At 37.5% G+C, this 13,505-nt stretch overlaps 1 protein-coding gene across 1 annotated transcript in view; it reads left to right on the top strand.

The window, feature by feature from the left end:
• Positions 1-13,505, top strand: part of LOC104469039 (intersectin-1) — a gene marked incomplete at its 5' end in the record, with an annotated part of 65,030 nt that overhangs the window by 43,617 nt on the left and 7,908 nt on the right. The window contains 3 exons of the mRNA XM_010083372.1: positions 1,351-1,517; positions 8,321-8,366; positions 13,048-13,169. Of these exons, the coding sequence (XP_010081674.1) occupies positions 1,351-1,517; positions 8,321-8,366; positions 13,048-13,169 (335 nt within the window). The remainder of the gene's footprint in view (positions 1-1,350; positions 1,518-8,320; positions 8,367-13,047; positions 13,170-13,505) is intronic.

The following is a 13,505-nucleotide window of genomic DNA, read 5'->3' as shown; positions in this document are numbered from 1 at the left end:
TAATCAGTTATTTCGAAGTACAGCTAGTCTTGCTCACTGTATGTTTGAAGAAACAATTGTAGAAATGCTTAGTCTTTTTTTTGTTATAAAGCATGGGATTTATATTAAATGGGATGTGTATTAAAAAGGAGCACTACTTAAAACATTTCGAACAAAGCTGTATTTTTAAGAAGTAATAAAGAATGGCTTTAGCATTTCTGTTACATTTGAAGGATTTCAGAAAAATTCCATGTATAGTATACATTATGATATTTAATATGTGTTCGTGTGTATGTGCACACAAACAGATGTATGTATTCTTCAGCTGCAGTTGTTAGACAAACCATGTCTTAGCTTTGATTAAGAATAGTAATTGTGGTTTGAATTCTTGCTGAATTCCCCAAGCTAAGCTTTTTGGTCAGATTTAGTGTTCAAGCAAATAGAACAATTGCCAGCTGCAGTGGAATACTTGAATGTTTTTGTTACATATGCATGAAAGTCTTCCTGAAATATTGTGAACTGCTCTTAGGGGGATTGGACTAGATGATCTTTCGAGGTCCCTTCCAATCTCTAACATTCTGTGTGATGCCTTCCTTGATGTAGGTCCAGAGCTGGTCCTAGAAGCAGAGGATATAATCTTCAGAAATCTGTTTTGTGTCAATATAAAGTGTGATAATGCTCAGTGTCAAGTTGTACGGAAAAATGTTACTGAATTGTCTGAAATTCTTCTTTGTAATAATTTGTGTAAAAAATTTTTCATGTAGTCTGTGATTGAGTTATGCATTGCATTTCTCAACATGTGTACTCTGGTGTTTTTGCACTTGAATACTAAGTAGTTGACTGTGTTTTAACAAAACAGAATACATTCAGGCTTTGTCTTAACGTTTCCCAGCCATCTATTGCGTAAGGTGCAATGAGATGTGCGCCCTTCATGCAAAGCTTCAAATAATGAAAGAATTCATTGTATATGAGAGCCAAAACAGCATATGTAAAATGAAGACTGTATCTACAGATACTTGGATAATGAGACTTTCCATCCCCTGGACTGAAAATTCTAGTCAACAACACAAAACACAAACCACTGGGAAACATATTTTCAGAGGAGTTTCTGATATAAATTAATCATTTATATATGTTTTAATTATACTAGCAAATTATTTTACCAACAAATATTGCCCAAAAGCAGCTTTTTGATACATTGTATTTAGTTCTGATAGATATCATTTTATGCATTAAATATTGAGGTTTCCATAAATTTGTCTTTTATCTAGCCCACAGATAGACAACATTGTATTAGTTAGGTTTTGCAAATGATAATTGAGCAGTTTATCAAGTGTTTTCCCATGTTCTGTATTTATTTCCCTCTTACAGAATATATTGCTATGTATACTTATGAGAGTTCTGAACAAGGAGACCTAACTTTTCAGCAAGGTGATATGATTCTTGTGACAAAGAAAGATGGCGACTGGTGGACAGGAACACTGGGTGATAAATCAGGAGTTTTCCCATCTAATTATGTGAGACTCAAAGATTCTGAGGTAGAGACATATTGAAATATTATAAAATTGAGCTGGGGGAAGTATGTTTTATTTGGTGTTATAGTGATAGTTGCAAGTCAGTGAATCATAAAGGAAGAAAAAATGTTTTGCAGTTTTACTGAATGTGGGATTGGAAAGGGAAAACAATAATAGTTGCATTTTACAACATAATGTCATATATAACTTTGTGGATCGTATACTAAAATGAATCTTGCATATGTTAATAGTTACCTTGGAGGTTTTGTAAAGACAAATCAGAATAGCAATGACTACTTTGCTTCCCAGCTAAGTTTTTAATGACTGAATTGTATCTTACTGCCATTATTTAAAAAAAAAAAAAAAAGATATGGAGACTAATATTTCAGTCTATTATTTTTTTCCCTATTGTCATTTTCTTGCAATCAAGGGGAACAAATTTCACAACAAAACTTAGCCAACTACTGTATTTATTTGAAAGTTCTTGACTGAATGATACGGCTTCTTTTCATCTGATTTTTTTTTTTTTTTGGCCTGGAATAATCTGATAGAACATCTCCATATTAAATATTTTTTCTTTCTTTTTAGGCATTCTAAAGAAAGATGTTTTCTCATTTATGTTCCTCCTCGGTTTGAGAGGATAATTCATTTACTAGTAGAAACTAGCTTAGAGTCATAGTTGAATACAATACTAATCTCTTTGTGAGAAGGAGTTCTTGTTTATGTCCCTAAGAATAATAGGGGGTTTAAAAGTAAACAAGTAAGTAAAAATTACAGTATTTTTAGAAATCTAAGTATTAAGGCTTTTTCTACAAGTCTTAAATTCTGTGTGTACATGACACAGCTCAATGCAAGAGTGTCTGCAATACAAAGTTTGAGCAAAGTAATTCCTTAAAATTATTTCTGTTGGTGGAAAAGCTGAAGAATAAAACCTGCAGTGAAAATGTAGCTGTAGGAAGCCTTTATATAATAAATTTCTAGATAGAAATTTCAGTAACCTTTTTTTAATCCTCTGAGACAGGATTAAAAAAATTTTGTAGTTAATGATACTTAGTATTGCAGTCCTTGTGAGTAATAGTATTGTGATACTGCTTTCAGAAACATTTTAGAAACTCTTCTCATCTGTATTTTGCATCATATAATAATTTTCTTCAATCCCTAGCACTACTAGCTCGAGAACTAATCAGTCTTATACTGGAGTCCTGTCCCAGTTTTGATTAGTTGTTCCCTTGTGAGGTACACGTTTTTGTGCACATTAAGACTGTAGTTTCATAGAATCATTTAGGTTGGAAAAGACCTTTGAGATCATCAAGTCCAACTGTTAACCTAGCTCTGTCAAGTCCACCGCTAAACCGTGTCCCTAAGCACAATATCTGCACGTCTTTTAAATACCTCTGGGATGGTGACTCCACCACTTCCCTAGGAAGCCTGTTCCAGTGCTTGACAACCCTTTCAGTGAATAAATATTTTCTAATATCCAATCTAAACCTCCCCTGGTGCAACTTGAGGCCCCTGGTGCAACTTGAGGCCATTTCCTCTTGTCCTATCGCTTGTTACCTGGGAGAAGAGACCAACACCCACCTTGCTACAACCTCCTTTCAGGTAGTTGTAAAGAGCGATAAGGTCTCCCTTCAGCCTCCTTTTCTTCAGGCTAAACAACCCCAGTTCCCTCAGCTGTTCCTCATCAGATTTGTTCTCTAGACCCTTCACCAGCTTCACTGTTCTTCTTTGGACATGCTGCAGCACCTCAGTGTCTTTCTTGTAGTGAGGGGCCCAAAACTGAACACAGTATTCGAGGTGCAGCCTCATCAGGGCCAAGTTCAGGGGCACAATCACTTCCCTAGTCCTGCTGGTCACACTACTTCTGATACAAAATTATCATATGTCACCTGTTCTAAGTGAGCACAGGTATGGTCCTACCTGCCACACTTCTGCTGCCACTGTCTTTCATCTGACCTGTTAATAAGCCAGTTCAGGACACTAAGCAGAGCAGAAATCTAGTCTAGCAGAAGTAACACATACTTCTAAGGTGGTACTCTGAAACAGGTCAGCAAGGGTTAGAAAATTATCGGTACCAGAATTAGTATGGAAGGAGAGTAGTGAAGGAGGCAAGATTGCCTCAGCATCGGCTTAGATTAGCTTGAGCTGGTTTTGAACTGCATTTTTAGCTGGCTTTTTATTAAATACTTCATTTTAGAAGCAAAACATCCTACCTTTTGTTTAGTATATGGTTTTGGGTATGCCTGTGCTCATTCCTACCTTTCAGTTGCATCAATTCTAGTGACTGTGGAGCAGCACATAAAGTTAGAACAGGTCCTAGACTAGAAGAGGAGTGCTTAATGGTTCAGTTAGTGGAACCATTGTGACTGTAGCACTGTGGAGCCCATCAAAGTGGGCTAGCTTGTCTTTTAGACAATTAGAGCAAATTTTGTACAGTAGTAGTTTGTGGTATTAGGCAGGATATAGGTTTACCCTGACAAAAGAGCTCAGTGAGAGTCTGCACAAGAAATTCTGAACTCTTTGTCCCCAAGTCTAGGAGCTTGATTCTTCTCTGAGCAGTGCAACATCCCTTCAGTTGTGGGAATGGAAGTGTTTGTGGTTCTGTATCAGCAAATTTACCTGGTTAGGAAAAGCATTCCTTTTTACAGTCCAAGATGTGGTTTATAGTTCAGCCCTGCCAGTAATTCTTCACGTACATCAAAAAGATGGTGGCTTGCCCCATGGAGGTATAGGAACAAGTGTACGGATAATTGCCTAACCTGTGGAATAGCTTGTGATCATGAAACTGTACCCTAAGTCTCCTTATACCTGTAAGTTGGGATTGTAGTTGATGAGTGGGAACTTGTACTGTAAGCCTCCTAAAACCTTGTGAGGCCTGTTTCATAGGCAGATAGTACAACTTGCTAATTAATTACTTAACCTCAGCTACGTTTTTTTTTAGTTCATGTTAAGTTTATTTTGAACTTTTGTGAAGAAACTGTTTTTGTTTTCCCTTAAGATATTCTCAACAGAGTTTAGGCTCAAAACCTGGGAATTTACATTCGGATATGCAAAGCTGCCTTTTGTGTGCCTTTAAGGGCTTGATGTTTCTCCTGTCTGGTGAGAGACAGGCACACATACTGGCAAATTGTCTATGTAGAGAATTCAGAAATAGACATTTAATACTGAAAACTATTTTTATCAGAGAGGTCAATTTTATGTTTCTGTGATCTCAACTTGTCTGGGAAGCTGAAGTAGCTAAATGCAGTTCATCAAAAAGTGCTCCAACTGCCCTTTTTGCTGGTGAAAATCACATATTCAGATAAAATCTTGATGAGAGAGGGAGGAAAAAGCAGAGAGCTCAGGGAGATCTTGATATCCGGGATGTTTATTTTCATGAAGTGATTCATATGCCCTGCAGGACATATTTCTTGTTCCAAGTGGATAATTGCCATTACACGTACAGTGTTCTGCTATTCAGCTTGTTCACAGAGCCAGTTTTTTTACAAAGGATTTCACAATAGGGGCTGTCTGTTAACTTTCAGATGTGCCGCTGTGCTTGGACGGCTGGCTGATTGTGGAAAATGTTACTAAAAGAGTAAATTAATTTAGTGTGATCTGACTTAGGCCTGAAGAAAAAGTAAGGCAGTCCTCATTTTTCAAAAGCAAGCATAGTTTGTAGAAATGGTTGAAAGCCTCAAAATGTCAATGGTTTATACATCAGAATAAATCTTTTTGAATTTGGTCTTCTCTACCTAGTCCCAGGCTACCCATTCACTTCAAGTTGTTAAACTATTTCATGTTCCTTAAAGTTTCAATTTATTAACAGAGTGAAAGTCTTTGTTCTTCAAATAAATGACACTGGTTCATGGTCCATTCTCAGAGTGTTCATTAGATTCAGGTAGATGGATACAGATCAGTAACAGGTTTTTATTCTACCCTGCCTTTCTCGAGACTGGTGATAATTACCTCTGCATAAGGTATGGAGCTCATACAGTGGACTTGGAAACACAAAACTTTAGACACCTCTAGTTACTAAACTTTACATAAACGTTCTGAGAATAGTATCAGTCTGAATGTATTTAATCTGGATTCTAAGAGTCCCACTGTACAACATAATTGGCAAGTCTACTGCTTTGTCTCATTAACAAAGTTCTGCTCTACTGTTCTAAGAGCCTTTATCACTTATCACAAAAAGTCCTCAAATGCAGTTAAGTGTCTCAGGTGTGTAAAAGGGAAATAGAATGGGGTATGTCCTCTCCACTGTGTTTCTCTCAACAAAAGGAATAGAAAATACTTCTCCATCTACTCAGTGGGCCAGAAGTTGAGTCCATCTTCACGGCATTATTTATTAATTTAACTATTTATTGAAGTACTGCAAAGCTTCTCTATGTATTTCTTCTGGTTTTTTTACCAAACATTCAGAGAATCTTTGAACAGAATTCAGACGAAGTCTGGTTAAAGTGATTTTGAAGCTTCTCTCTTAAAATAATCTCTGTTTACCAGTTAACTGTAAAGATACAGTGTCACAGCCTGTTTTGTCTGTCCATATGCTCCTAATCTGGAAATATGAACATTGGCTAAGTGATATTTTGAAGGAGAGTGTTCACTGAAGGTCCAAACACTTGTTCTTTATTGAGGAGGGGGGAGGGTGTTTCTGTGACAGAAACACTTTCCAAAGCAGAATTAATTCCTGATATTACCATATCGGTGCCAGTTGTCACCTTCGGTTCCATGCCAAATCTGCCCTACTTGGGACTGTGGATGGACTGGAAGTCACTTTCTCTGGACCGTCTTCTCCTTGTCCCCAGACTTGGACTTAGTTAGTCTTTGTATCTGATCTCTGCGTGATGCTTTCCTATTTCAGTTTTTTTGTTAATATAGGTCACAGTGCTTGTAGAGAAACACGGAGAACTGAGGAGAAAGAAAGGAACATAGGGAGGAAAGGAAGATTTGCTGGCTTTGTAGAAAGTAATTACAGTCAGTCTTTTACAATGACAGGAAAGCAGCACTGTGACAGGAGTATCCAAGTATCATTTAACTTAAAGCATCCAATTTCAACAATCCTTCCCAAAATTCAAGTTGCAAAATGTCAAGGAGAAGCATGGTATAATAGATATATATAAGGTGCTTTGGTGCCAAAAAAAAAAAAAAATTCTTCCCATCCCCACTCCTACCTTCCGGTTACAGCTTGTGAGGTAGGCAATGGCAACTCTGCTGGGTTTTCTGCTGTTATTAGATGGGATTGGCTCGACTAATACAGTGTTGGAAGGTGCTACAGTTCAGTTTGAAAGATATTCAAGATGTGGATGTCTTAAAGCAGCTATGTAATCTTCAAGACAGACTGAAGATCTATCTAATAATCTATTTTATAGAGGCATTGAAAACCAATACACATTTTTAAGTGGCCCTTTTCTCTAAGTCATTTAACTAGCTTTTTAGTTGCTCCTTATATTAGTTTCTGCCAGAATCCCCAAGTTTTCAAAGCATCAAGTTAATATGAAGAATATTGAGGAGGAAACAGTTCTTTTCCATAGAGGAATTAAGATTCTGTGAAAACCTTCAGGTCATTTGTTGTAGGCTCCAAATTTGTAAGGAGAATCCTAAAGGAGAAGTTGAGGGGACATGAGAGGAAGTTTTGTGATCCTTGCTTGAAGGCAAGAGGATATTTATGGTTACCTAACATCTCTGACCGAAGTACAGTTTAGATTTGTTATGTTGCCGTTATCCATATCAAACCTTTTTATTGCAGAAGATAAGACTGGTAATGTACTGGGAAGAAATGGATGAAATTAATTAGGGGGCAGGGGGAAGCTGTCCTAGGCAGGGGTGGTGACTGAAAGGGTTGGAAGATGATTTAGGAAGGGAAGCATGCAAGGGGCAAAGTTGAGACCACACACTGTTTTGAATACTCTAATTGCATGTATATCAGTAGACTTGGGAGTGCATTCAAATAAATCAAGATAACTCTTCCCAAATAACTGTGGCCTCAAGGGAAAAGTTTTTTTTTTTTTTCCAGGAAGAGAACTTTGAGTTTGCAAATTATGAAAGCTTTTCATGTTAAATTTAATCTTTCAATGTTGCTATTTTCCTATACATAACTGAACTGAACTAATTTCACTGGTTGCTGGATTTCTTGTGGCTGTTCAGAGGCTTTTTTTTTCAAATTTCTTAGTCTGGATGATGATGATATTCATCCCTCATCTCACCCCATCTAGACTCAGAGGAAATAGCTACAGCACTGTCCTGTTCAGTGTCCTATGCTCTCACTTGGGCACAAAAGTGGTGGTGGGATTTTTACTGTGGCAACATGTATGATCTTCAAAGTTCAGGTGACTCTCCTTAAAGATGCAGTGACTACACTGGCTATGCTAATGTGCCATACGAGAAATTTTAGAACCATCCTATGGACAGTATTGACATAATTATGTCCGGTTAGTTTTTTAGGCATATTTGCAATCCAACTATTTGTAGAGTTGAAAACTACCATTGTTTTATCTCAATTTGACAGAATTCACATTCTGTAGATACATAGATTTGCAATTAAAATGCTGTGTAATTTGGAATTACATTGGTATTTGCAGTCCATGAAAGGAAGAAAAGTTCAGGAATGAAGTCTACATGTTTGTATAGCTAGTTATCCACTTCCATGTGCTGCTTTGTATTTATTCCTATATATTAATTGCCATCTAATATATTAAGGGTTTCTGTAAGAATACAATCTTCCTCTGAGAGTTTTTTACTTATATCTGTGTTTAGTGTGTTAAAGTGAAGCATAGTGAATAATTATCATATACTAGAGAAATAAAATATGAGTTTTAAACTTACATCTTACTTTCTATTTCAAGGCTCCTGGAGCAGCTGGAAAAACGGGAAGCTTAGGGAAGAAACCTGGTGAGTCATGTATTGTGACAGCACCTTATAACTGTTCTTAAGAAATTAAATTCAGTGGCAACAAAATCTTCTCCATGAAAATAAATTATGTTTGCTCTTGGTCATTTTATAGTAATTTGCACTGATGAAAACAGTTGTTTATAATAAAAAGAATGCATAATCTGTCAATCATCCTATCTCACATTATCAATCACTAAATAGCATGTAGCTAGAGAATAAAAATCTGCCTGCTTAAAAATGAATGTAAATTTCATGATAGATTGCTAAACAGAAGAGTGGAAGCCTACAAAAAGCCCAAGTTTGCCAATGCCTCTGGAAATGGAAGTACGCATTCTCACCCTGTGACTTTACAGCATTTTCCCCAGAATGCTACACAATATGGTATACGTGGACTCTGTGAGTTCTTGTGCCTTCTCATTTTCAAGAGCACATACCAGCTATGTAGATCATTGCCTCTCAAGTCTGGTCATATTGCAAAAGATCATGTTGCAGGTTCATTTTTGTTTAGAAAGGGGTCCTCTGGCTCTTGGGGTGGTGGGGGCTGTCCTTCCAGCAGCCATTGTATTTCCAAAGATTATTAGAAAAGTGCATTCTCTGACACTGACAGGCATTTGTAAACTTTCCAGAAGAGACCTCTTCTTTTCAGTGTATTTGCTTTTGTACCAAAGAGGTGACCTTGCATTGAGCTGAACCAAACTAAATAGGGAGTGCTCCATGCTTCTACTCTGTCCCTTTCTCTGAGGCTTGTTCACTTGCACAGTGAGGTGTTTCAGGGATGCGATCTACCAAATTTTGCCTTGTTTCCATACACACAAATATGCATACGCGTATTTTGTTTTGTGGGAAGGAAGTTTTGCTTTGTCTCCCTGAACTGGTTCACAGTGTAAGTGTGTAAGAGGAGGAGGGGAGAGCAGATTGCAGCAGCCCCAGCTTCATTTGATTTATTTTACTTTGACATATGAGCAATGGGCTGCTCTTGTCAAATCTTACTCATCCATCTATGGAAAGAAGGGCTTGGAAGTAAACTACTCCTGCCCTTTCTAACTTTCATTTGCATGATTAAAAATAATAATGTTAATAGATGCAAAGCTTGAGAGGCAGACAAGAACAGAGATCTAGAAAACCTCTAGAAGTGATACCTGGTAGGAAGAGTGAGAAGATGCTGATAGGGCTGGCTGCTGCTGTTTTCATGTATGGGAGGATGGTGGATGGCAAGACTTCAGCCTAGAGTATCAGCCTTATGATTGCTGGTCTCCTAGATTCAAACTTTCAGTGGAGACTGGGGAGATGTTGACAAAAGCTGTGTTCAGAATCTTCTGAAGTTTAAGAACAGTTTGGGAACAATCCTGCCTATTTTTCATCAAGGAGATTCATGGATGTTTTTGCTAAAAATGAGCTGCATCTGCTCAGCCAATATAAGTAAAATGCTAATAAATGAGGTGAAATATTCCTGTTTATTCTAGAAGCAGCAGGACGAGTGGGTGGGAGTTGGTAACAGTGTGTGTTGAAGGGCAAGGGAAGAGAAACTGCTCTCTGCAAATTTAAGGAACAATATGAGGACAATTCTATCTGTGAGAAGGCATTTATTTCTTTTTCTAAATATACCTGTTTTAGTAGAGGACACATTTTTTAGCCTGGACTGTAATTTAACTGGATCTCTTCTCAGTAATTCAGTACTTAAATAAATTGAAATTAAAAAGTCCTTCATGGAAGGAAAGCTATTTATGTTTTTTTTAACTTTTTTGCTGAGTTGTTTTCTCTAACTTTCTGTTTCTCTGTGACATGCAAGAGCTGAATGTTAAACTTGTAATTCATTTTGTAACTTCTTTAACACACAGTCCACAGTAAAAATTCTTTACGCTGCTGGTTGGTGAAAGAGGATGTCTGATACCTGGAGCCTTGTAAATTACCTTTTTGTAGATAAAAATTAGAAAATGCTCGCTCTGAGAGACATGCAAAATATAATATTTTTGCTCTTTCAGTATGATATACTGAATATTACAGTTACCATGGTAATGAGAAAGGCTTTTGCCTGATTAAAAAAAAAGAAAAAAAAGACAAACTCCCACAGTTAATTTGTTTGCTTATGTTCATTTTGCCTCCAGAATGGCTCTAGAGTGGAAGAATTAATGTGATTCTGTGGAAAAACCTGCAAATGCAGGGAGCTTCAGGCTTTCTAGCAGTATAGCCATGTTTCCTGCCATACAGCTTGCTTGCTTTGCCTTCATACAGGACAGACTGTGCTGCTGATGGCTTTTCTCTATATAAACCTTTCTGCTCTCCTATCATCACCTGCTATATTTTACTTAGAAATTTGTTCTTCTATCTTCTGCTTTCACGCTGTGTGCCAAGTTCCAGATCCAGGTTTAAAGCATCTTTCTAACTCTCAGCTACTGGCTTTTTCATCACCTGTTAGGTTTTACCTCTGTATGCCTGCCTCTCCCCTCTTTGAGTTATAATGAGGGAGGTTCTGCAGTAATTTAATTCTGCATGTGTCATTGTTTGCAGTGACCTCAGATTGCTTATCATCTCTCTGCTTCTTCATCCTCCTTATGTTGTTCGTTTACATCTTGAATGCTTCTCTAACCATTTTCAAGTTTCCTAATCATCCTTTTCTTCTAAATTTTAGGTAAACCATCTGATGGTTTTCCTGGTGGTCTTCAAATCACTTTGTTGTTGCTTCCTTGCAACAAAACCTCCCTCTGTTTCAAGGGAGTTGACTTTGTGGTTTCTTCTGCCTACAACTGCCTTTTCCATGATTGCTCCCTCACTCTGCCTTACCAGCAGACTGCCCCCTCCTTTCCAGCCTGTGGGTGATGTGTTGTTACTGAGCGCCTTCGCTGTTTCTCTTGGCCACAGGAAGTTTGGCACTTGTTGACAGAGAGGGCCAAGTGCCCAGCACTGTGTTACTTCCTTAATATGGCTGGCCATGAGAAAGCTGGAGACCACGTCTGTGTGCTCACTCCGTTCAGCCTCAGTCCCTTTTGCTGTTGTTGCTGTCATGCTAGTCTACCTCATGCTCACTATCGCATTGCTTTCTGCTGCTTTATAAAGGGACAAACTGGTGGCAGGTGTGACCTTTTTCTGCTCTGTTTTCCAGTGACAGTTTTTTAAGATAGACTAGATTGAAAAATATATACAAACAGTAATCAAATGTGAAAATAACTGACACAAATACTTTTTAATCAAGATTTTCAAATAAAAGCTAAAATCTCAAGCATTGTGTTGATCTTTGATCAGATAATTGCTGAGGTTTTAAATTAAGACGGCTGTCTTTGCACTGAAGCAGCTGAGCCACATTTCTGTGATCTTGTACTACTGGCTCTGCTCTGGGCTTGTGCTAGGATAGTCTTAGACCACAATCATGACCAGTCAGACTCAGTGCCCACATTCGCCTGTTGTTGGTCCCCAATTTTATTTGATGCATTGCCAAATAAAAACCTCCTTTGTCTTAAACACAGGGTCAGAATTTACTATTCCAGGAAGCGTTTTTCATTTTAAAAAAATAATTTAAAAAAAAAGCCAAATTCCCCATACCTCCAAAAAAATGCAACCCCTAGATCATTCTGTTAAGAATAATACTTAAGTAATGAATGACTGTGTAGGGGGATCCTAAAGAGGAGTTTTCAGCAGTGACAACACTACTTTTGTGCTGCTTTGGATGTCTGAGACCCTTTACAACTGAATGAAGGCTAAAACAAAAAAAAAATTCCCAACAGATTGCCCCTAACTCATGACTAAAAAGGGACTACTTAAATGTAACAGCCTAAAAGTATTAGCTTACCAAAAGCTAAAAAGTTCCCAGCTCTACCATCTTTCGTTTACTGAAGGTTCCCCGTAATCATAGTATTAAACATATTCTCCACCACTCTAAACGTGGTTTGATGACATGGTAAACCTGATTTAAAAGTTATCAGTAGGACCTCAAAATGCCTACAGCTGCTTATAAGCTCCTGTCAGTTCAAATTGGTTCCAAATATGGGTTAACCCTGCCAGACTTGGTGATTACTAAGTTATCATCTGTCTTTCCACAACCACTGTAAAATGGAGTAAACTGCATTGTCTGCTTTGGCTCATTTCACTGAGAGATAATTGTGAGCTCACGGTTACTCTGTGTCAGATTCATGTTGGTAGGTGATCAAATAAGGAACCGGTTTTGTATTGATGTTCATGTAATAAAGATTTCAAAATAAATCCTGTTTCTTACATTTTGAAAGTGTTCATTTTTTTTGTCTGGTCTGGTGGTGAGAAATTTTCTGCAAGCCTTCATTAGTTTACACCTCTGTTACTGCAACTTCTTTATTATATTGTCATCAAAATGTATCTCCTCTTTTTAGGGAGCTTTGTCCAAACCAATGCTACAGTAGTTTACTGGAAAACAGTATTACAACACTTGATTTCAAGAGCCATATGGCTCTAATGATGGTCATTATGCTTCTTCTCTATTCCACATATTTTTTATATCCTACCCACAGAGCTGCTGCACATCTCTTTTCTTCCTGGAGCGCTGTGAACTTCTGATGTTTTATAATTACCATATGTTTTCATGGAACTACATAAATACGTAATAGTTTTATAGAAGGAAATACAAAATACTCTGCCAGTGATAATAGCAATGTTGTACAAAATGTGTACAGGTTTTTCCAAATTAACTTTTTTTTTTCCCCCCCCACTTCAACAGAAATTGCCCAAGTTATTGCCTCTTACACAGCAACGGGTCCAGAACAGCTTACTCTTGCTCCTGGTCAGTTGATTCTTATCAGAAAGAAGAATCCAGGTGGCTGGTGGGAAGGAGAGCTCCAAGTTAGTTACTGTTTTTTTTGAAATAAAATTCCATGTAAAAAAAATGATTATTTTTTAATAGTTCAAAATTATGAATGCATCAGTGATAAATAATTTTGAAAATGTTCTGCAGATAAGCATTTATAAATAAAATGCCTTTACAAAAATAGACATACATTCCAATTCCTTGAAACTGGAATAACTTTGGAGGACAGCAGGACTAAGCCATTTTGCCTCGTTTTAAGTCAAGGATACCCATCTCACAAATCAGACTCAGCCTGCAGCCCACTCCCTTGTCTGTTTTCCTGGAGGCTCTTCACCTACAAGGAAGGAGTGGATTTTAGGGTGAGCAAAAAA

The sequence above is a fragment of the Pterocles gutturalis genome, unplaced genomic scaffold (assembly GCF_000699245.1).
Source record: "Pterocles gutturalis isolate BGI_N339 unplaced genomic scaffold, ASM69924v1 scaffold38650, whole genome shotgun sequence".
In the NCBI taxonomy this organism is placed as follows: domain Eukaryota; kingdom Metazoa; phylum Chordata; class Aves; order Pterocliformes; family Pteroclidae; genus Pterocles; species Pterocles gutturalis.
Note: the sequence above shows the minus strand (reverse complement) of the source record. Positions and strands in the feature narration are given on the sequence as shown.